The sequence below is a fragment of the Eutrigla gurnardus genome, assembly GCF_963514095.1.
Source record: "Eutrigla gurnardus genome assembly, chromosome: 14".
Classification (NCBI taxonomy): domain Eukaryota; kingdom Metazoa; phylum Chordata; class Actinopteri; order Perciformes; family Triglidae; genus Eutrigla; species Eutrigla gurnardus.
The window spans coordinates 2,370,304-2,390,928 of NC_139937.1; the positions used below are offsets into that span (position 1 = coordinate 2,370,304).

Genomic DNA, 20,625 nt, shown 5'->3' on the forward strand with positions numbered 1-20,625 from the left:
GTTCCACTAATGATACAAGGTTAATTTCAGGATATGCATAGCTCAGTGAGCATCACCACTCATCCATGACGGAGAGCTGGAGGGGCATCAGGTGTGCCTCCTGCCTCCACAGACCTCCTTTCACTGGGGTGTGTTAATCCAACGTGAACAGTGAACACGCAATCCTCCACATCCCACAATTCATAGGCCAGCCATGTGGCTTCACATCAGTACCTCACATCAACAATGCAAGTGGGCGAACGCGTCAACACTTACACAGGCAGCGAGTGAGAGTGATAAATCAAACACCCTGTCACTCACGCTCTGTTTGCCTGCATGCCAGGGGGCAGAAAACTTGCCTTTGTACTGTGAATGGCACGGTTTGTGGTGTGAATATTTCAGAAACGTTAGAAAGACAATAAACCGTGGAAAGACAGACAGTAAGTTAGCCAGTCAGTCCAAACAGACGCATCATTTATGGCAATCAAAGCCCAGGCAGACGCTAAATCCTCCCTTCGTGACATAACTAGTTGTTGCAATTTATGTGGATTTATATGGATGTCCATGCTATTGGGTTAATACTGTATTACTAAGAGCTCTATTTCAATTACGCAAACAGAGTCAGTGGGCCAGCAACGCTGTGCAGCCTCTCTCCCTCTCATTCTGCCATTCTGTCTCATCTTAGTCCAGGCCATCTGTTCGAAACGTAGCTTGAATCTGTGGCATGAGGCTGACATATAAGTTACCTCTGTTATAGACTATTACTGACACACTTCTCGCAGTAAACGTAAGCCAATGGAAGATAAGCGTGAACAGGTGCAGCTCTTTCCAACATGCAGCCAGATCCATTGAAAGTAATTGCGTGCTGACTGCTGAAACCCAGGAGCAGAGGCTATGTATAGGCAGACGCACCTATAAGAATACACGCTCTCCCTCACACACACACACACACACACATTTAAAGGCAGTTTGAATCATCAAATTAATGCCGGGTAAACTATCCACTTTTTCAGTCAGTCTCTCTGTATTACTGACTCACTTTGGCACTTTTTAAAAACATTTCATATTTTCATGTAGCCTATATAGACTGAGTGGGGAGCACATTCGTTCAGGAGGCAAGGGGCACACTGATAACAGTGTCGGAGAGGGCGCAGGGGTCTCTGGCTGTCACATCCGCCAGATCACGAGCAACACAGTGGCTAAATACATAGTCAAAGAGAAAAGGGTTATGCAACTTATTATGCATTTGTCTCCGCGCCTCATTTCCATATTCTTTTGTTGCGGGAGCTTAATAGACCCCGGCAAGCACCTGGCACATCGATACCAACAAAGTCTGATGTGCTGCCAGTGGCACTCGCAAGCATCCGCATACATATGCACTCAGAATGAACACACACAAGAAACTGGCAACAGGGCTGTGTGAGCAAGAGAGAAAGGTGGTAATAATTCAGAGGGTCTCAACCTGGAGGTCGAGCCCCAAAAATGTATTGAAATGAATCAGTCTTTCTAGTGGTATTACGGCCTTACGCGCTACAGTTAAACACATTGTCAAAGTGTGCAGCATTCCCAGAGACATTCTAGAAACTAGTACAGAAGCATGTCCATCCTACACTTGTGGCCTCGTTATGAGCACATGATGGGAGCACTGAGCAAACTCTCCATCCCACTGTATTCACATCAAGACACGCACACGCACCCGTGGTTTTAAAAGCAGGTAAAAGTTTAGTTCTTACCTTCCTCAGCTGAATTGGGCTGAAAAAACAGACAGAGAGACAGAAAGACACTCCACATCTCCACTACAGAATGACACTGACAGAGAGAGAGAGAGGGAGGGAGAGAGCATGAAAGAAGGAGATAGAGTGAATGTGTGTGACAGAGCGAGGGAGAGGGGGTGAGTGAGGGGGTGGAGTCTGTTTGCTCCCTTTATCCAAGCGAGGGAGGGAGAGAGAGGGAGGACAAGGGGTGGATGGATGAGGGAAGAAGAAAAATATTTACAGAGCAGCACATACAATAGGTACACTGCCAGCAGAGGAAGTAAACAAAACACTGTTGTCAGAGCGACCGGGTGGGGGGTGAGAGGAGGAAAGTGGGAGAGATTTATTCTTTTTTAGATTTGAGAGAAACAGAGAGAGATATAGAAAACAAGGGAGAGACAACAAGAGAGAGTGACAGAGGGAGAAAGGTGGAAATATTAATGAACAAGTTTGTCTGGTCTCTCATACAACTGTCTAGACACGTCTAACAACATCAGTTCCAGCTCTCCTCAAAAGGCCTCGCACACATTTCAGCAAGCAGTCTGGCACTGTGGAACTGTGGCGTCCCTCACATGTCTGGACGCTGCGCTAACTTGCATTTTTCAAGCTGTGGCATGCGAGAGTGCCCAACTTCTTTTTTCCTTTTTGTTTTTCTTGATCTCTCGTCAGTTCTACCTTTTTCATGGAAAATGAATATCATTTAGACACATTTTGGAATGCTCTCCATCCTCCCTCTTGCTAACACCCTCCCCACTCCTCTCCCCTCTCTCTCAGACACACTCCTCGCCTCACAGGATTGCTCATCCAGACAGTATCTAGACACGCACTCACACACACTACCAAACACATGGAGATGAACAGCTCTCTGGCTCATGCACGCCACTCGCTGGTCAGACCGCAGTACTGCAGCTTGTTGATGGGCTTTCATGCCCCAGTTCACTGCATTGAGTAAGACTTCAGTAGACTATTGCAGGGAGATGTTGCCTATTGGCTTGACACGGTTAGATGGCCCCATTCCCAGCCAGCCGGGGGCCCTTCACCCAAGGGTCTTTGCTCTGAGATGTAAAGTAGAGAGGGAAAAGGATCACGGTCCGCCGCTCATTAAACAAGGAATTAAAACTTCTTAATCCATTTTCAGTTTATTCAGTAAGAACTAGCCAACTGGATATCTTTGGATTTTGGACAAAGGTCATAATGTGCTCTGGCAACTTATAAATCCTTTCATTGAAAATATAAACTGTAATCTAAGCGATAAGAAAATAATCGTTAGTTGCAGCCTTTATGTCTTTTAGTCTCCTTCCTAAAAAAATTTAATCATTTACAACACTCATAAAACCACAGCAAAACCTGTAATTTTGGAAGAATGTTTTCTTTAGAGCTGCAATGTTAAAGTACATTTGCCGGGGAATTCCTGTTTGAGGTGAATATTCTCTCGCGTCTCTTCGTGTGTGTTCTGGTTTGGCTTTTGAAGCTGTGCGACCCAAGAGGAAATCTGACCTTATAACTCCTCCTCACGCACGCACTCCTAAAACGTCATCCCAACCATAAATACGTCTTTTTGAACCCAACTGTGCAGCAGCAGCAGCAGCAGCAGCCATAGAGGAAAAACTGAAGTGTGGTATTTAACTCAAGTCTTTTTTCAGTGGTTCAGAGGGTTGGTTAGCGCTCCAGTGTATAACTGCACAGCTGACCGACGTTTTGCTGCGGTGCAGAAAAGGAAACGCTGTTACCACAGTGCAGAAGTTGCCAGCCAAAAAATGAGACGAACTTCGTAAGGACAATGACTGCAATTATATTAAACATTCATTGCTTTGACTTATTACAGACAGAAATGTTTATGCTCATAATTCAAGGCACACATTCCCTTAAAAGATGGACAACTTTATTTCCTTTTCTCAAAGCCAGTGTCACTCGTACTATAACAGCAGGATAACAGGACATTATCATAGAAAACAAGATCATCTCTTATGTGACTCACATTCACCACTCAACCGTCGCCATTTTTCACTTCGGTTTACCGTTAAGCATCATGTGCAAGCATGTGACATTCGCCAGTAACAGTGCAAGAAAAATCAGTGGATTGAACATGGATGAAACAGTATTATAAGGCACAAATAACAACCAAGCACCACACATACACATACTAAGACATACAGTATATTTACAGAGAGCCACACGCAATATAAGTATTCATTAGAAAGTAGTCCGACTGCCAACGTGCAAATTAAAAGGCTGCTAAGCTCAAACATTGAAAAGTGCTTCTTTATGAGTGTGTGCACATCCAAGAAGAAGATGCAACTCTACGAACATTGACACAGTATCTCAAAGCTGTATACTTTGCTGTAATAGTTGATCATGATGCAACAACGGGATTCTACAATATATACACATGAATTCAGACTATTTCAGCAGACATTTTTTGTGCGTTAAAATACAATTAGTTTAGTGTTTTTATGCAACATCACTATCCCAAGTGGCTAATCTAGTTTTAACTGAGATATGTGTTGTAATTGATTTATCAGTAAACTGTTTCAATACATTCCTCACATGACTGTTAAACACTAAGAAGCACTTTTGATTTGATGTAACACTATTTTAGAGATTTCATGACCTGTGGTGCAGAAACGACTGCTACGTACTCATGTCAAGAGACCTTCAAGTACAGTGGTGATACATGTATTTTCTATGCCACAGTTAGAAGACAAGAAGCCACCTGAGTTTTTGTTTCCAACTGCTACACTACAGCATCCTGGCTGTACTCTGCAATGAAATCATGAGGTTAGGTTGTGTTTTATAGAGCAGAAAACCTATAAGAAGCCTTTTTTTAAGGTCTGGCAGATCAAGACTACACCTCATTCTCATACAAACGATATATTTGATGCAGACAGTACTCATTTGCAGAACTATCCTATTTGTTATGAATTCATGAGACACAAAGACATCCAGTACTCTTAGAGGACGCTATGCTATAGAAGGAGAAGAAATATCTTCTACCTGCTTAAATATATTTTTACAAGAGTCTATAGTAAGCACTTTTTGTGCACCTGAAGGGAAGAGGAACTTACTGTAGTACCTCCTGTAGCATAGTCTACTCAAGATAAGATGTCTCCCTCCCCCTGGCAGCATGGCGCATCAGGCAGTCAGGCTGGAAAGCAAGTCAGTCTTTTTGTGGGTCAAACTACCGGGCTCAAAAAACGGCTTTTCAAGCTTGACCTCAATACATAACACCCCCCCCCCCCCCCCCAAATCCCACAACCTTTTAACACTGGGGGTAGCTGAAGACTTGGGACTTAACACTGAACTATGTTGATCCTCTTATAAGGCAGTATGCTTTGAGCTGGCAGCGGGAATGTCAACAAATATTAAGTACTGTTAATTCAGTTAAGTTTGGCCCATGTTTAAATCAGGGTAACACAGAATTATGTCTGTTTGTCTAATTATTTTAGTAGGTGGAACTGGGGAATCGTGAACATTGTATTTAGTTTTCTTTTTAGAAACACATCCCATTGATCACACCATTTGTGTGTTATGAAATATTACTCATGACAATGTGTTTAAATCCTGTATCTCTCTAAGGAAGATCCACCATGGGAACCTTGTCTGTGGGGGATGTGGGAGCAGATTCTTTGCCCTCTGTCAGACCAGCGACCACTGCCTCAGCCTCCAGGGAGGGTTTGCCTGCGCTGGTAGCGAATCCCTGAGCAATGTCGTCAAAGGTCCTCCCTCTGGTCTCAGGCACTCGCAGGAAGGTGAAGATGAAGAACAGGATGAGGAGGATCATGAAGATGATGAAGACGTAAGGGCCACAAAGTTCCTGAGAGAAGAAGAGAGAGATGTTTATATGGCAAAACTGCTCACACAGCTGAAGATTTGAGTGAAGTCAATGTTGTCCATACCTCCAGTTTAGGGAAACCCAGCCCCACCAGGAAGTTGGCGGTCCAGTTGGAGAGACCAGAGACGGCCATGGCAGCGGGTCGGGGCCCCTGGGAGAAGAGCTCCGCAACGATGAACCAGGGGATGGGACCTGGACCCATCTCAAAACTGGCAACAAAGCCGAACACCCCCACGATGGCCAGGTAGCTGAGAGACGGGCTGGTCTTCTGCTCAGAGAGACAAACAAAAGAATAAGGACAAGATATATTAAGGGTGATATAATGAGGGAGCAGTCGGGGCACTTTTTGATTTCTTTTAAGCTCACTGGAGAAATATCACATCACTCACCACCAAAGACAGGGAGATTGTCATAATGAGGGCGAAGATAGCCATTCCACCCAGACCAATCAGGTGCAACGTCCTTCGCCCTGCTCGTTCAACAAGGAAGAGCTGGAGTCACAACAAGGAAAAGAATGATTAATAATACAATACATCTAAAGCATTGCTGGTACTGACACCAGATATGTAGTCAGACACTTACAGAGACGATGGTAAACACAGTGTTGACTACACCAGCTCCGATGGTGGCGTAGATGGGTTGAGTCACACCAGCGGTGTCAAATATACCTGTCGAGTAGTAAAACACCTGGAGGGGGCGAAAGGCGAGAAGTTACTATAATGAGCAACTATTTCAGTGAATAAAAGGAATGTTACATTGCATTAAACCTGCTTTAATTAACCGAGAACACTGACATATTTACACCATTTACAGTTGATTAGCTAACTTTTTAGCAAAGAGCTGATCCAGCGGACATAGAGCAACATTTCACTATGTTCACAAGCTATTTGCTAACTTTGTCCGCCTGTTGTTTGGTGCTGCTAGTGTACACTTGGTTTTTAGGGCTTTTTACTCGTAGTTTTCATTTTACGTCATGGAACATAATATTAAAACTGAGCTGAAGTGCTCTGTTGAATGGAACTGCAGAGTTGGGTTCTAATCACCCATATTACTCCTTTCACATTGAATGTAGTTATTTGAGCTGTCATTACAGTAGATAAGTTGTTTAGTGCAGCTTCAGCTCTCCTAGCTGCCGTCTTGGTGAGTGAGAATGTAGCTATGACAGTTCAATCGGTGTTGCAGCCATTAGCTGCTGGCTGCTGCAGCTTTACTGTGATCGTCAGGTCAGACGCTAACACGTTCAGTCAGCCTGGTGAAATGACCTTATTAACACATTTCCTATCAAATACCATTGTGTTTGTGTCTCTTTCCATCAACCCTCAGTGGCTTAAATGATTCCACTCGCTCTAACATAGCCTGGAGCCAGGAAGCATCTCTCATCATGTGCTTGTCAGACACATTTGTATAATTACAGTGAATGCTCCTTTAAAGATGAATGTATGATATGACAGACTGACACTTGGTAATCATCTCCCTAACAATGTGCTCCATTAAGGATACTTTACTCACAGCGTTGATGCCAGACAGCTGCTGAGAGAGCTGGAGGATTATAGCGATGGTGATTGGTTGACGGTAGTTTGGGGAGCGGAAGAGTTCGAGGATGGACACTTTCTTCTCCATGGCCATCTTCATCGCTTCTTCCTTCATCTCCTGGATATCATCGCTCACATCCTCACAGCCGCGTAGACGCACCATCGCTACAGACAGCAGAAGGGATGGATAAACGGAGAGGAAGTAAGTACAGTATTGTGCAGATATGATGTAAAGAAGCCCTGGAACGGTCTTGGAACATCGTGTGGTGAAATTTGTATAAATCACAGGGCGCTGCTTCAATCCACGGGTCATTAAAAATGCAAGGGTAATTCTAGATGCGGTCTCATTAAAACCTTATGTTGCCGTCTTGTTGGCATAAAGTCTCAAACTGACCTTGTCTTGCCTCCTCCTCCTGATTGAGGGAAATGAGCAGGTAGCGGGGGCTTTCAGTGCAGAAAGGCAGCATGATGGACTGCAGTATGGCCGGCAGGATGGTCAGAGCCAGCAGCACAGGCCACAGAGTATCTGAACCAAGCAGAAACTCCAGACCGAAGATCTAAAAGAGATAGATAACGGGAGAGATACTTATAATGGACTCATGACACACAGCTGCTCTTCATTACACCATGCTTAGTTCACCTCACTGCCATTTTCAGCTATCTTGTAATTATCAGAGTAGCGTCCGAGGCTGTTCACAGTTCCCTTATACACAGTGGATCCTTTATGTAAATATTAAGAAATGGAAGCAATTTGAGTATAGTGCGTTTTGAAAAATTAGGTTGAAAGAAAACCTGTGAAAAAAGTGGATATTCAACTCATAACTATTTGATTGGTTACAATGAAATGTTAATTTTGTTTGTTAGATTATTATTATATATTATGAAAAGATGCTTGTAATGTTAAATATTTTTTATTCATGGTTGGGTAAGTTTTTCTTGTATATGTGTATATACTTATATTTCTCCACCTACTTAGAGTAAATACTTAATATTATAGTTGCAAACCTGTTTTTACTGAAAAATGATGGTAATGTTATTTTGTGTACTTGGTTTTCTACTTAAAGTCACATGACTGATCAATGGACTTTATATTCGAAGCTCTATTGACAACAACTAAAAAGGTTAGGTGAGGTGAGTAGTTTTGTGTAGTAGAGTTATGCAATGTTTTAATTTTGGTGGACATGAAATTCTATATCTTTACTCCATACTATTCTGCAGAAACCTACAGCTTCTGTACAACCTACTTTAAAAACCATCAATTTAATCCTCATATCACAGCATCATACCTGCGCCACCAGGATGCCAATAACTACGCCCAGCTGGTGCAGCGTGCCAAAGGCCCCTCGGACAGCAGTGGGAGAGATCTCGCCCACGTACATGGGTGTCAGTCCCGTGCACAGACCACAAAAGACTCCGATGATAAACCGGCCGATGATGACCATCTCAAAAGAACGACTCACGGACGACAGTCCCATGAAACCCCCGCCGATCAGAGCCAGGATGTTAGATAGCAGCATAGACTTCCGCCTGGTGAAGAGAGACAAGGGAAAAGACGTGGTTGAGGAGTGAGTCAAATAAAAGTCAAATAAGCAACTTTAAAATGCATGTCTAAGTAGTGTGCATTAGGAAATGAGGGCTGCAGCAAATGATTATTTATTATTTTTGAATTTCCATGACTCCAAGGTGAAGTCTTTGTATGACTAAAAGGATAAATCATTCTCAAAGTCAACAAATCATTTTCTGTCATTGAGTAATCGAAGCAAATAAGAGGAAAGCAATTAGCTACCATTGCTTTTTGCTGATATTAGTCACATTCTGTAAAAGTGTACTAATAATCCTGAAAAGAACTTGACGATTGGTTCGTTCACATTGAACCGTTTCCTGCACCTCAGTCTTTTTATTCCTGATTTTCTCACCTGCCAAATTTGTTCACCATGGCTCCAACAGAGAAGGACCCGATCATGCCTCCCACACTGAAGATGGCCACAGCAAAGCTCCACACCATGGTGTTGGCTCCTTGGCTGAAAGGCTCGCCGCTCCGTTCTATCGACACATTCTGGAAAAACCTGCGCAGCTTCTGTCAAACCCAGAAAATTACAGAGACTGCTTTAAAGTAAGTGTTTGTCTTTTGTGCCTCACAAACAAATAATGTAAGCTTTTTCCTGATGTGTGAGTTTTTGTAACATCCACATGGGGGCAGTATAGCACTTAGCATGCCACTTTACAATCTGTGATCGCGTATGAGCCCGGACATGTCATCCTGCATCCACCATAACTCTAATTTCCTTGTAAAAACCCACACATACACAACAGCAATACAAAGTGTTAAAATCATGTGCAAAATAGTAATTAAAAGTGTAATTTTAGTTACTACAATATTCATATCTGAAAATAAATGATGATGTAAAGATTATTAATCCTCCTCTCTGAATGGTTGTCCCCGCTGACATAAAACATTACAACACTAAATGTCCAAGATGTGAAAGTGTCAATACAAGAATTTATCCAGCACACACACACACAGACACACACACACACACACACACACACACCTGCTCTGGTGCATTGATGACCCCAGTGTTGTAGCCAAACTGTAGCGATCCGATGACTGCTGTCGAAACACAGTAGAGAAGGTAAGCGGTCACCTTCTTCTTCGGCTGCAGAGAGAGAAAAGGGCGTGAGCGATATGAAAGATTAAAACAACAAGTTTATGTACAATCACCCCTTCAGTTTTTGTGGTGGACATGGCCCGGTCCTGGTCTGACAGAGCTCTCATTGTTAACAGTGACACACAATGAGTCTTTCTACATCTGCTCTCCCTCCTTGTTGACAGCGTTTTGCATTAGCAACTTGCAGCACTGCTGTGGAAGCTAGGTGTTAAAACACTGCACATGCTCCTCTGAGGTATTTTTCTGCTAAGTCGCTAAAGACACCCTGAGAGAATAAGACTGAATCCCATTGTGTGCTTTTTACCCTGCTGGTTTGGGAATTAAATTGGGTTTAGGTGGAAATAACGAGCTAATTCACCTGACAATAATCCCTAACACAGCAGGCCATGTTGGGGAGTCAAATTTGCAATATGTCTACGTATCCCACCAAGCAGAACTGAATGGAGCATTTAGTTTAAATTAAGTTGTCATTCCATGTCTACTATGTGGAGGTGCCATGACAAAAATGTAAATCCCCTAAGGAAGTTTCATTAAACCACCAACCCAGTTACTCTACACCAATCTTCTGAGAAATGTTGCAAAGATTATTATTATTTTATCCAGAGTCTAAAGTTCCAAATAGGCTCATTAATGAAATCCATTTTAATTATCCAGTCTTTTCAAAATCCGCCCCCATTTCAACAGTAGCTCCACTATGCAGTATCAGTGAAACATTCCTGGTGCAAGGTAATAAGTTGTTTTGCACAATTTATAATCACACTCGACTCAGAAAGCGGACGCAAAGAGAGGCACAACTAGTGTTGTCCCAATGTTTTACCATACGTTATATCACTATCTGTCCAGATAAAATAACTCACTCCTCAAACGTCATCAAACGTTGTCATGTTCATGAGGAAAACTAGAAGCAAAGGGCAAGTTCACAGAGACTACGTCTCCTGAAACAAACTGTCTGTTCTGTTATCTGGCCGCTGCCTCCTCTTTCTGATTAACTGAGATCCAGCACAGAACTTAAAGTTCCTCATTGATAACAAAAGCAGCAAGAATGTACTTCAAGTACAGTGCATTGACCATTACCTTCCCATACTCCAACACAGTTCAGAATGAAACGACACACAGGAAGATGTCATTATCAGTTGTAGTGTTTAACTCATGTTCCAGCCGTGTGAACGAGGTCGGGTAGAGACTATCTCAGTTTACATGCATGAAGTGCTGCATGCACATCGACTGATAGCGAAGGGGAAATGTTATTTGGTAATGAAAGAAATGTATGATAAAGACAGAAGTGGTCTAACATGTAACTACAGATGAATTGCCATGTTTGACTTTGACACTGAAGGGTGTAGCAATGCACTCAATAGGATCTGATGCTTGTGGGGTGTGGTTGTGTGTTCACATACCTGCATGTACATGTATCTGTGTTTGTGGGATAGAGCTGCTAATCTGCAGAGACACGCTGATGTTTAATAAGTATTTGACGAAACAATTGCATTGTTAAGCTTCTTGCTGTAACTGCAACTAATTGAGGAGCGGTCGATTGAGCAATAAGCAGCACGTTTGGAATTGACTGTGTCAGACCGAGAGGTTGTATCAACATGTTGTGAGGCATTATGGTTGCACGGAAACGTATTCATTCTGTGTGTGTTTAATATTTGCTAATAGCAGTCAAGCATACACAGTGATGATGATCTGCTTTGTAGTAAAATACATATCCTGGTTTAAATTTGAACATGCTGTCCTGCTTAAATCAGTATGTAACCACAACCAAACAGTAATGCAAAATACTGACAACTAAAGCTGAGCTTAACGTGCAAAGACATGCACATGCAGTGATAGCTGTCTGCTCAGGAAGAGCATGTGATATGATCGAGAGCTCCAAAATAGCAACTAAATGGATCTGGATGTGAGATTATTTTCTTGAAGCTGTTTCCAATTAACTTTACACCTCAGTTTCTAAGCTTTACTCTCTTAATGTGGTTATTTCCTGTATTTATGTTTAGTTAATTTTACCTCTTATAAAAAAGAATAATTATATTGAAGGATTAACAAATTACTCTACACCTTCCATTTACATGTTTCAACAGTTCCTCTTCTCTCAAAAAACTCTGGATTGGCACACCTCGTCTTCGACACTCTACTTCCACATTCATGTCGTCTTGCAATCTCCGTCCCCATCTCTGTCTCTCTCTCTCTTTTCAGAACCTGTCTCGCCCACCTGTTTTACAAAATTAGTTTTCTCTTTCTCTCTTTATCATAAAGTGACTTTTCCAGCCGTTCCTTTGTGTCTCCTCAGTGCAGCACATCCAAAAGAAAGAATATTTACCCAAGAAAGACATATTTGGTTATGATAATTTTACACAAGGCTTCTTTTTTTTTTTTTGTGAGTGTATGTGAATAGTCATCGTGGTTAGGTGGGTTGTTACATCAACACACGCGATGCGGCAATCTTAAGTAACAGCCATCACAATGAAGTAACTGCATGTTTCAAAAGATTTTCAAAGACATACGTAGCAGGCAAAGTGTTCACCATTTGATTAATAACACTAAATGTACTATGTGACATGTTATCAATAGAAACACAATCGATTCCCTCTGTCCTGTATTTGTGCTGTTCTTCCCCTTCGTCATATTCCCTCATCTTTTTCCAAGGAACATAAATAAAAGCCAAACACAAAAACACACACAGGTTCTAACTTGCCAGCCACCAATCTCTTTCTCACTTAGTCATATCCTGACGTGCTCTTGTCTCCCACCCCATCTGCTCATGCCAGAAAGGAAAAATACAGCATTGCCAGCCTGCGACTCGTAAATACCACGCTCCTATTCATTAGAAAATAGGCTCAGAACAAACACACAATGGCAAAATGTCCGGCACTCTTCCTCAGAGACCACTGGGGATTTTAACAGACATCTCAAATGAAATGTTTCTTCTAGGTCGTCATGCATCCAGGTTTTAAAGGTTGAAAATAGTTTGGAAAAAATATGACGTCAGAATGTTGTCAACAAGTAATGAGAAACATATATATTTACCTTTTCGTCCTGCATCCGCTCCATCTTTTCTGCTCTTTAGAAGATATTCAGAAGCAAACAGGAACTCTTCAGGTCGCAGACTGACGCTTCTTATACTTCTCAGCTGCCTCCTTCTGCACACACACACACACACACACACACACCTCTTTGTAAACATTGAGCAGAGAAACCTCAAAACAAACACAAGATCAATATGCAACATTCATGAAATGAATTTAAAAACAAATGTGTAAAGAAGCAAGTATCCTAAGGCTCATACCAATAAGGATCACAAACCACAGACCTAATAGAGACCTAGATAGAGTGCAGCACTTTTCAGAGCCCAAAATGACAGTAGCCCCTCCCTCTGCCTCCGTCCTCACCCTCCTCTTCTGCGCTCTCTAATCATGAACTCAAATGAGGAAAAAGTGATGTAACTCTTTTCTCTTCAAATTAAATTACTCTCGATTTGCTTGTTCTTTTTAATCAATATAAAAATATCTCAATGGGCTGCAGAGACTTTAATAACCCACATTATTTGATGGAACTGCGGATGATGCTCTACAGGATGTCATTTCAAACATCGTTAATTATGCACAGAAAGCTACTTAAATGATTAGTCATGTGATAATAACAATACAGACATGGAAAAGAGAGATATACATTTTTTCCGGCATGAATTGATCGGCATGGTTAAAAAGACTGTTTGTTTACCGTTATGGAGGATTTGTGTTAGCCTTTTGTGTATCCAGTGAATGAGTAGTGTCCCGCTGTGCATCAGACGACTGTTCAGCCCTCCCTCCTATCTGTGTGTTTTTATAGTAACTGACACAACCACCCTCACGTTTCAGCATTGTTGTTTTTTTCTACTACTCTTTACGCCCACAGAGACTTGCCGGTGCTTAAAAGGCGCATGTGAAATTTCCCACCCAGCCGAGTCACTACTGTGTCGTAATGTTCGTGGCAGCAGCGCAGATGCATTTCCGCTCAGCTGAACAAGGGGGACGTGCTCAGGCGAGCGTAGGCCTACAGTAGGGAGCAGAGACGCAGAACAAACGGTGCCGGTGAAAGGAGTCTCTGTGCTGCTGCTGCTGGCCGGCGGCTGCCCACCGGGAGCCAGAACAAAAGGCAATGTGCACCGAGTTCAGAAACAAAGCCTGGTCATGCAGAAATCATGAGACCAGCTCAGTGGGTGGTAAGCAGACGGGAGCCCTCCTAATTCTTCATCAACTATGTCTAATCTTCACAGCCCACCGAAATCCCAGTCTGGAATTTGACAAGTTAGTGAGTGAGCAGGGCCATTTTAAAATCCACTCAGAGAGCTGGTTGGGTTCCTATTTTCTAAAATGTTTATTAGATGAACGGATTTAATTAAAGGCCCAGGACTTGAGTTGGATCTTGGATTTGGGTGATGATTTAGAATTTCATGTACTGCCTCCACCCAAGCCAGAAGATTTTGACAACATACCAAAAATGAAAAAGTCTATTTTAACCCAATTTGGGTCAAGCATGGTATCAAGCACTTATTGATCGAAAACCTACTGCATAAACCCAGTATTAGGCATTGGACTATAACATTTCATGTAATTAACATTCTGGCCAAAATAATTGTGATTCACGATATTATCCCAATAATCATTGAAATATTCTAAAACTAATAAAATGGTATACTGGTATCACTTTACATGTGTGTATATATATATATATATCCAGGAGATAGTCAGAGCCCTCCTCAGCCCTGATAAACCATCACCAGTGGGGCAAGAATGATTAGATCACATACCACAGTGTTGAAATGTGAAAGGTCAAGTCCAAGACCAAGTACTAAAAGTAACAATACTCATTATGCAGAATAGCCCATTTCATGATAATGTATATCATACTGGTGAATTATAGATACATTAATGTGGTGCTACTGGTGAAGATGGAACAAATGGTTTTACTACATAATATGGCTGGGTAGCTTGTGAAATTCACCATGGTATCAATGAAGTATTATATATCATGATCTATTCGTTGATTCTACTTTGTGTTATTAATCTGAATCTGCAAAGTTACTTGAGTTACCAAAACAATGCAGCAGAGTAAAAAGCACAATATTGGCTTACAATTGTAGTGGAGTAGTAGTCGTCACAGATAATGGAAAAACAAGTAACTCAAAATTGTCCAAACTTGAGTAAATGTACTTTGTTTAATTTCCAGCACTGACCCTACAGACAGACATACAGCTTTTAATATGAAATTATGGACCATTCACTTTACATTTCTTTGAGCAATTTATTGCTGAATTCAGAAGAAACCACTCGCTTCCTGAGGCCTGCAGCTGTTAGTCATTGTCAATGCGTTGATAGCCAGAGCCCGGGAAAGGAAGTCAGGTTCTGTGTAATGTGAGTGACTCCCTCCCTTTCTGTGCGTAATAGTCTTCTGTTGGAATCACAGTTACTTCATTCACCCTTGAAAAAAGCCCAAAAGAGGAACTAAGAGAGAAGGGAGGGGGGTTTCTTCAAAGCTCCGAGCATATGCAACACTTATTCATTCTTCAAAAAGTACACATCTGTCTCAGCATCCCGCCTGTGAGCCGTTGCCAAGGAAACCAACCCTGCAGCATTTCCACCGGTGACCTGGTCAAATCAAATTATAAGACATCTGCAAAGAGACACTCACCATTCCAAACCAAATAATGTGGCCTGAGCTCAGAACGTCTGTGTCGTGGTCTCTTGAGAATAAATTAATTAACAATAAAAATTCGCCCTATATTCATTCAATAGACAAAGATTTACAAGTATTTTTAAACATTTCATATACAGTCAACAAGTAAAACCTGGTCCATCATAGTGGTACACCAAAGGTTAAACTTTTTCATTCAAAGCTTTTACTTTAAAGACAATCTAAAAGTCATATAATAACACATTTGGTTTGAATAGGGAACAACAAAAACCACTGATGAACCTCTCAAATCCACAAGTGTTAAGGAAACACTTATTTTCCCACACTTCACTACATGTACTTCAATAATTCATTGAACATATTCCTTTAGGCCTGTGGAAGATCAACAAGCAAAATATTCAAACAAATTCATGTTTAAAACAGCCGTGCCACTGCACCAAATATAGATATTCCATAATTTTAAACACATTGCATTCCCAATATTTACTTGGAATTTGACATGACATTCTGGGTATATTTGGTAATATTTGGGATCATGCGTGGGATTCAAATTTCTAATCATAATTTCATAATAATAATCTGGGGGTTCAGAGTCAACAGAGATGGAGCGTTGTGACACAAGTTTACTGCATGTGTTACTCGTTTACATTTGATGCAGCAGTGCCACCTTCTGGTTTTGAGTTGCCATCACTTTGACTCATGTTGACCTTGATATACTCCCGACATGGCATTCACAGTTCTCTACCAGTCATATAAATAGCTTTCTATAATAGCATTTTACTGGTGTGGTGTCGTAGTTTCTGTATAATGTTCAGTACTTTGCCACCATAAATAGTCTACCAGCAACAAGGTGAGGCTGAAGGAGAATTCATGTGTCTAACACAGAAGAGGGGAAGACATCCTCTCGGGCATGCCAGGACATATTATAGCATAGCTGAGGTGAACGGTTGCCAGTGGAGGAAACGCTGAGCTGATGATAATCAAAAGGAAATTACAACTGTGCTCTGAGAATGGAGGCGTCAATTAGTAACTGTATCCCAACGCAATTAAATCAGGCCTCTGCTTGTTACAAAGACCCTAAAGGTTAAAACCACCTACAATGGCAACACAAAGTCAACAGTGGAATTATGGTAAAGATTAAAGGAGCGAGTTAATGATCTTTTGATGTATAAAATTATAGAGATTTAGAGAGAAGTGTGTTGACTGCCTCTACCTTCCTGAATGTTTATTACTTAATATTTATGTCTGATTCTATTACTATTTTGATGTGAAGTACTGAATAAACTTTAATGACCAGAATTGGATGAGGATCAGCACCTCTAAATCTGAGGCCATGGTGCTGAGCAGGAAACCGGTGGATTACCTGCTCCAGGTGGGGAATGAGTCCTTAGTCCAAGTGAAGGAGTTCAAGTACCTCGGGGTCTTGTTCGCAAGTGATGGGACAATGGAACGTGAGATTGGCTGGAGAATCGGAGCAGCGGGGCGGTATCGCATTCGCTGTACCGCTCCATTGTGACCAAGAGAGCTGAGCCGGAAGGCAAAGCTCTCGTTCTACCAGTCAATCTTCGTTCCTACCCTCACCTATGGTCATGAATGAAAGAACTAGATCGCAGGTCCAAGCGGCCGAAATGAGTTTCCTCGGGAGGGTGGCTGGAGTCTCCCTTAGAGATAGGGTGAGAAGCTCAGTCATCGGGGATCCCCAGTCAGAGTTGGCTGATGTGGCCCGGGAAAGGGAAGTTTTGGGTCCCCTACTAAAGCTGCTGCCCCACAAACAGACACCAGATAAGCAGTGGAATATGAGATGAGACCAGAATCTCTTTCAAATCAACGAAACCTACGTTTGTATTGTTTTAGGAATCCCCTGCAACTATTAGGATAGATGTATTATAAAAGGTTCTGCATAAAAACTGAACAAGATGTATAGGCCAAATCCATAATATTAAGTGCCAATAAATCATTGACAGTCTTCTCTGTTACAGAAAAAGCAAAGGATGTGAAGTTCATTACGTGCACTTCTACATATCCACCTATGACGAAACACACAAACGTGGTTTCCATACACGAATCAGTTTGTTCCTCAAAGAATGACTCAATTATCCCACATCAAGATTTATGATAATGATGCACATGTAAACTGTTCGGTCACGGAGAGTTCAACTGTGCCACAGAGTGGTGGAAATAGAGTATTACATTAAAGCAAGCATTTGGGTTTTTCCCCACCACTGCCACCCTTTGGAGAAACTTAGATATAGCCATGTTGAGTTTTCACAGCAGTCAGGCCCGAGTATGTGGCTACAAAATCAAGACAGTTGAAGGCAAAGAGACTGCGGATCTCCGCAAGTTAAATACATTTCAATAGCAACCATTATATCTACACCTGAACTGGTACTCTTAAAAACCGGGCTTGTTTTGTGAAGTTAAGGAACCAGTTTAAGAAAAAGTTCACTCTGCCCGAGATTCAAGAAACACCCTTTAAATCAATCCAATATAACAAAGTACAGAAAAAGTATAATGAACAAAATCATTTTAATTAAATACTCATTGTATTTACTGATTAAACAAAGCTAAAGAATAGTTTACAATAGAGATGGGAAACAATCTTGAAACCTCAACATGCTGGGTAAAAAGTTGTGCGTGTTTCTATTTAAAGATGACAAGAGTAACACCACTGATGAAGATGTATTCGCTGTTTGAAGATGTCCTTAGGCACACTACAGAGGTAAAGCTGCAAGTAACACAATGTCCTGCAGTGGACTGTCCGGTTGCTGGTCTCAGATCTTCCCTGGGAAACTTCCAGCCTCTATCTGCTCATCCCATTTGGAAACCTGTGGGAGATATAGGAGAACACATGTCAGACAACAAACTAATGTTCAAGCAGTTAAAAAAGGGTACCTTTACTACCGTTTTTAATTCAACAGTTCTGTCAGAACTATACATATGATGGGAAAGGAGTCCTTTACCACATGCAGCTTAATGTACGTCTCAAAGGATGTACAATTCCAAGAGATAACAAATCAATAAATCAATCACAGAATTAAATCAATATTTACTGGAACTAAATAAACCACAGAAAGCATATCAAGCAGCAGGCAAACAATGAGTGTGTCTAGGCTACATACGCTAGCCTTGGCTATCCAGCACTAACAGCGTTTGGTGAGTGCATAGAAACATTTCCAACAAAACTATCAGTACTGTAATTCTCCAACTTACCCAGCTCATAGGACAGAGACTCTTGTAGACCCTCATGTACCAATCACAGGGAGCCACATCCTGGTCTTTGGCAGACAGGGCCTTGTTGCACCTGTGGAAGTCTGGAGCAAAAAAACAAAACAAAAGGACAGTCAGCATCAGCATGAACATGTCCAGCCTGGACAGAAAAAAACATTTTCATTATCTACACTTCATTAACAATACGATTTGGTTCTCATTCTTGTACATTTCATTCTTGTACAGCTACTCCGTGTACCTTTGATTGCTGCTGCATCACCATAAATAAAATATTGACAATATTTTCACTGTAAAGTGTTAAAAAAAAGTGTTTATGACCAATGGATTTTAATCAGAATACTGGTTTCACTTTTGTGTGGTTGAGCAAGAGAACTTGTTAAATATGTATTTTTGCATACCTAGCAATGTCACGTGGAAGTCATATTTAATTGCATGAGAAAACGTTATTAATAACTGAATGACGAGTGATTTGTATGCTATCGTATGGTGCGCTGTGTAAATTTTATGGTTGTATTAATTAAGTTATGAAAAGTATTTCAACTAAACCACAAACGTGCGATATAAGCTTGTATAAGCTCATTTTATTTGTGCACCTGGTAGTAAAAGGCTGCATTTATCGGTCTGTATGTGCTTTGACAATCATTGTAATGCAGTTTGTAGAAACTAACATAACGTTAGATGTTGAAAAAGTACATAGCTGTGCACATAATGACGAGATGAGGATTTGTAGGGGTCCTGCCCTTGAATACCACGTCCAAACAGCTCCAAAGTCAGTGTTGCTTAATAGATACTAGGCATCGATCCACGGCCTCACCCAGGTAGTTCTGGAAACAGTTGCGGGTCTGGTTGGTGTTGGGGAACCGGGCGTCAAAGGGAGCCGTCCTGTAGTTCTTGATCTTCTCCTCCACTGTTTCAGACATCTTTACGGGTTTTAACCACACGTTAAACGGTGCTGAAACAAGGCAGGGGACGGATTAACTCACACCTGACACACGTTTACAAAAGCACGTTAGATGGACGGAGCAGTCACAACGATATAAGGCGTCATGTTAGCTGGCTAAGCTAAGTTAAATATAGCGCAGGAGTCAAAGTTAAATGTACATTAGCTTTGTTTGTTGTTTTCGTGTAGCTTTAATGGTTACTCAAAGCTAGTTTTCAATCAAACTTAAGTATAAGTATCTAAGCTTATTGACAAACAAATGTTGACACGACCACATAGCTTTGAATACAAGTTAGCATAGTTGGCATAGCTTGACTGAAGTGTTGTCAGTTAGCTAATGCTAGCTGCTAACATGTTAATGGGTCTTTTTAGCGAACATATTTGAGAACACCTCGTTGGTCCACGAGTGTTAATCGTTCAAAACGCCGGACATCCTGAGAAATATCCATGTGAAGTTTGTTTGGAGAGCACGCAAAGTTTCAGACTTACCGTAGCTAACCTTGGGACGTTTCTTGATGTGTCCTCGGTGCGCTCCGGAAACATACCCTTCCTCGTCGACGCGCAAAGGATGCTGGGATATTGGCTCTTGGGAATGCCTGACCAGACACACTGAACTCAACTTAAATTTTCACGCTTCTTAAGTCTGTGTTATCGATTTTTATTGAGCTAAACCGACCATAGCAATAACCAGTAGGCTGTTTAATAGTGGAGAGCTTAAACATCAGCAACATAGGCCAATTACATTGGAATATATAATGTTGCTTTATTGATATTATGGATAATTCTCACCTCAGAAATTGGATTGATCCACTCAAAACGTTGCTGTCGTCGTTTTAGGATACGCACGGTTACAGGCAAATTGTAGTCATTGTTAAATATGTATCATTTTGAATCAAATACATTAGGATATCAATCATGGATGCAAGGGTGAGCACACCTTCCTGACTTCAAATTAAAATCACCTTAAAGCAATACACTACCCAAAACCTTTAGGATCTAAAAGGCGTGTAGACGTGAA

General features: G+C 41.5%; 3 protein-coding genes across 4 annotated transcripts in view; all 3 read right to left on the reverse strand.

The window, feature by feature from the left end:
• Positions 1-1,845, reverse strand: part of ephb6 (eph receptor B6) — a 33,727-nt gene extending 31,882 nt beyond the window's left edge. For both annotated transcript variants that reach the window (XM_084027581.1, XM_084027580.1), the window contains exon 1: positions 1,713-1,845. In XM_084027581.1, coding sequence (XP_083883707.1) covers positions 1,713-1,770 — 58 coding nt within the window. In that variant the 5' untranslated portion in view covers positions 1,771-1,845. The remainder of the gene's footprint in view (positions 1-1,712) is intronic.
• Positions 1,846-3,598: 1,753 nt separating this feature from the next.
• slc2a3b (solute carrier family 2 member 3b) lies at positions 3,599-13,600 on the reverse strand. Its single transcript, XM_084027484.1, has 11 exons — positions 13,487-13,600; positions 12,794-12,906; positions 9,650-9,754; positions 9,014-9,174; positions 8,384-8,624; positions 7,492-7,654; positions 7,075-7,262; positions 6,148-6,252; positions 5,955-6,056; positions 5,630-5,833; positions 3,599-5,547 (listed from the first exon to the last, which is right to left on the reverse strand). The coding sequence occupies exons 2-11, from the start codon at positions 12,815-12,817 to the stop codon at positions 5,305-5,307; spliced, it is 1,536 nt and encodes a 511-aa protein (XP_083883610.1). The 5' UTR covers positions 12,818-12,906; positions 13,487-13,600; the 3' UTR covers positions 3,599-5,304.
• A 4,346-nt stretch (positions 13,601-17,946) lies between these two features.
• Positions 17,947-20,203, reverse strand: cox6b2 (cytochrome c oxidase subunit 6B2). Its single transcript, XM_084026415.1, has 4 exons — positions 20,097-20,203; positions 19,482-19,619; positions 18,650-18,750; positions 17,947-18,264 (listed from the first exon to the last, which is right to left on the reverse strand). Exons 2-4 carry the CDS (start codon positions 19,585-19,587, stop codon positions 18,211-18,213), a joined length of 261 nt encoding a protein of 86 aa, XP_083882541.1. The 5' UTR covers positions 19,588-19,619; positions 20,097-20,203; the 3' UTR covers positions 17,947-18,210.
• Positions 20,204-20,625: the final 422 nt, after the last annotated feature.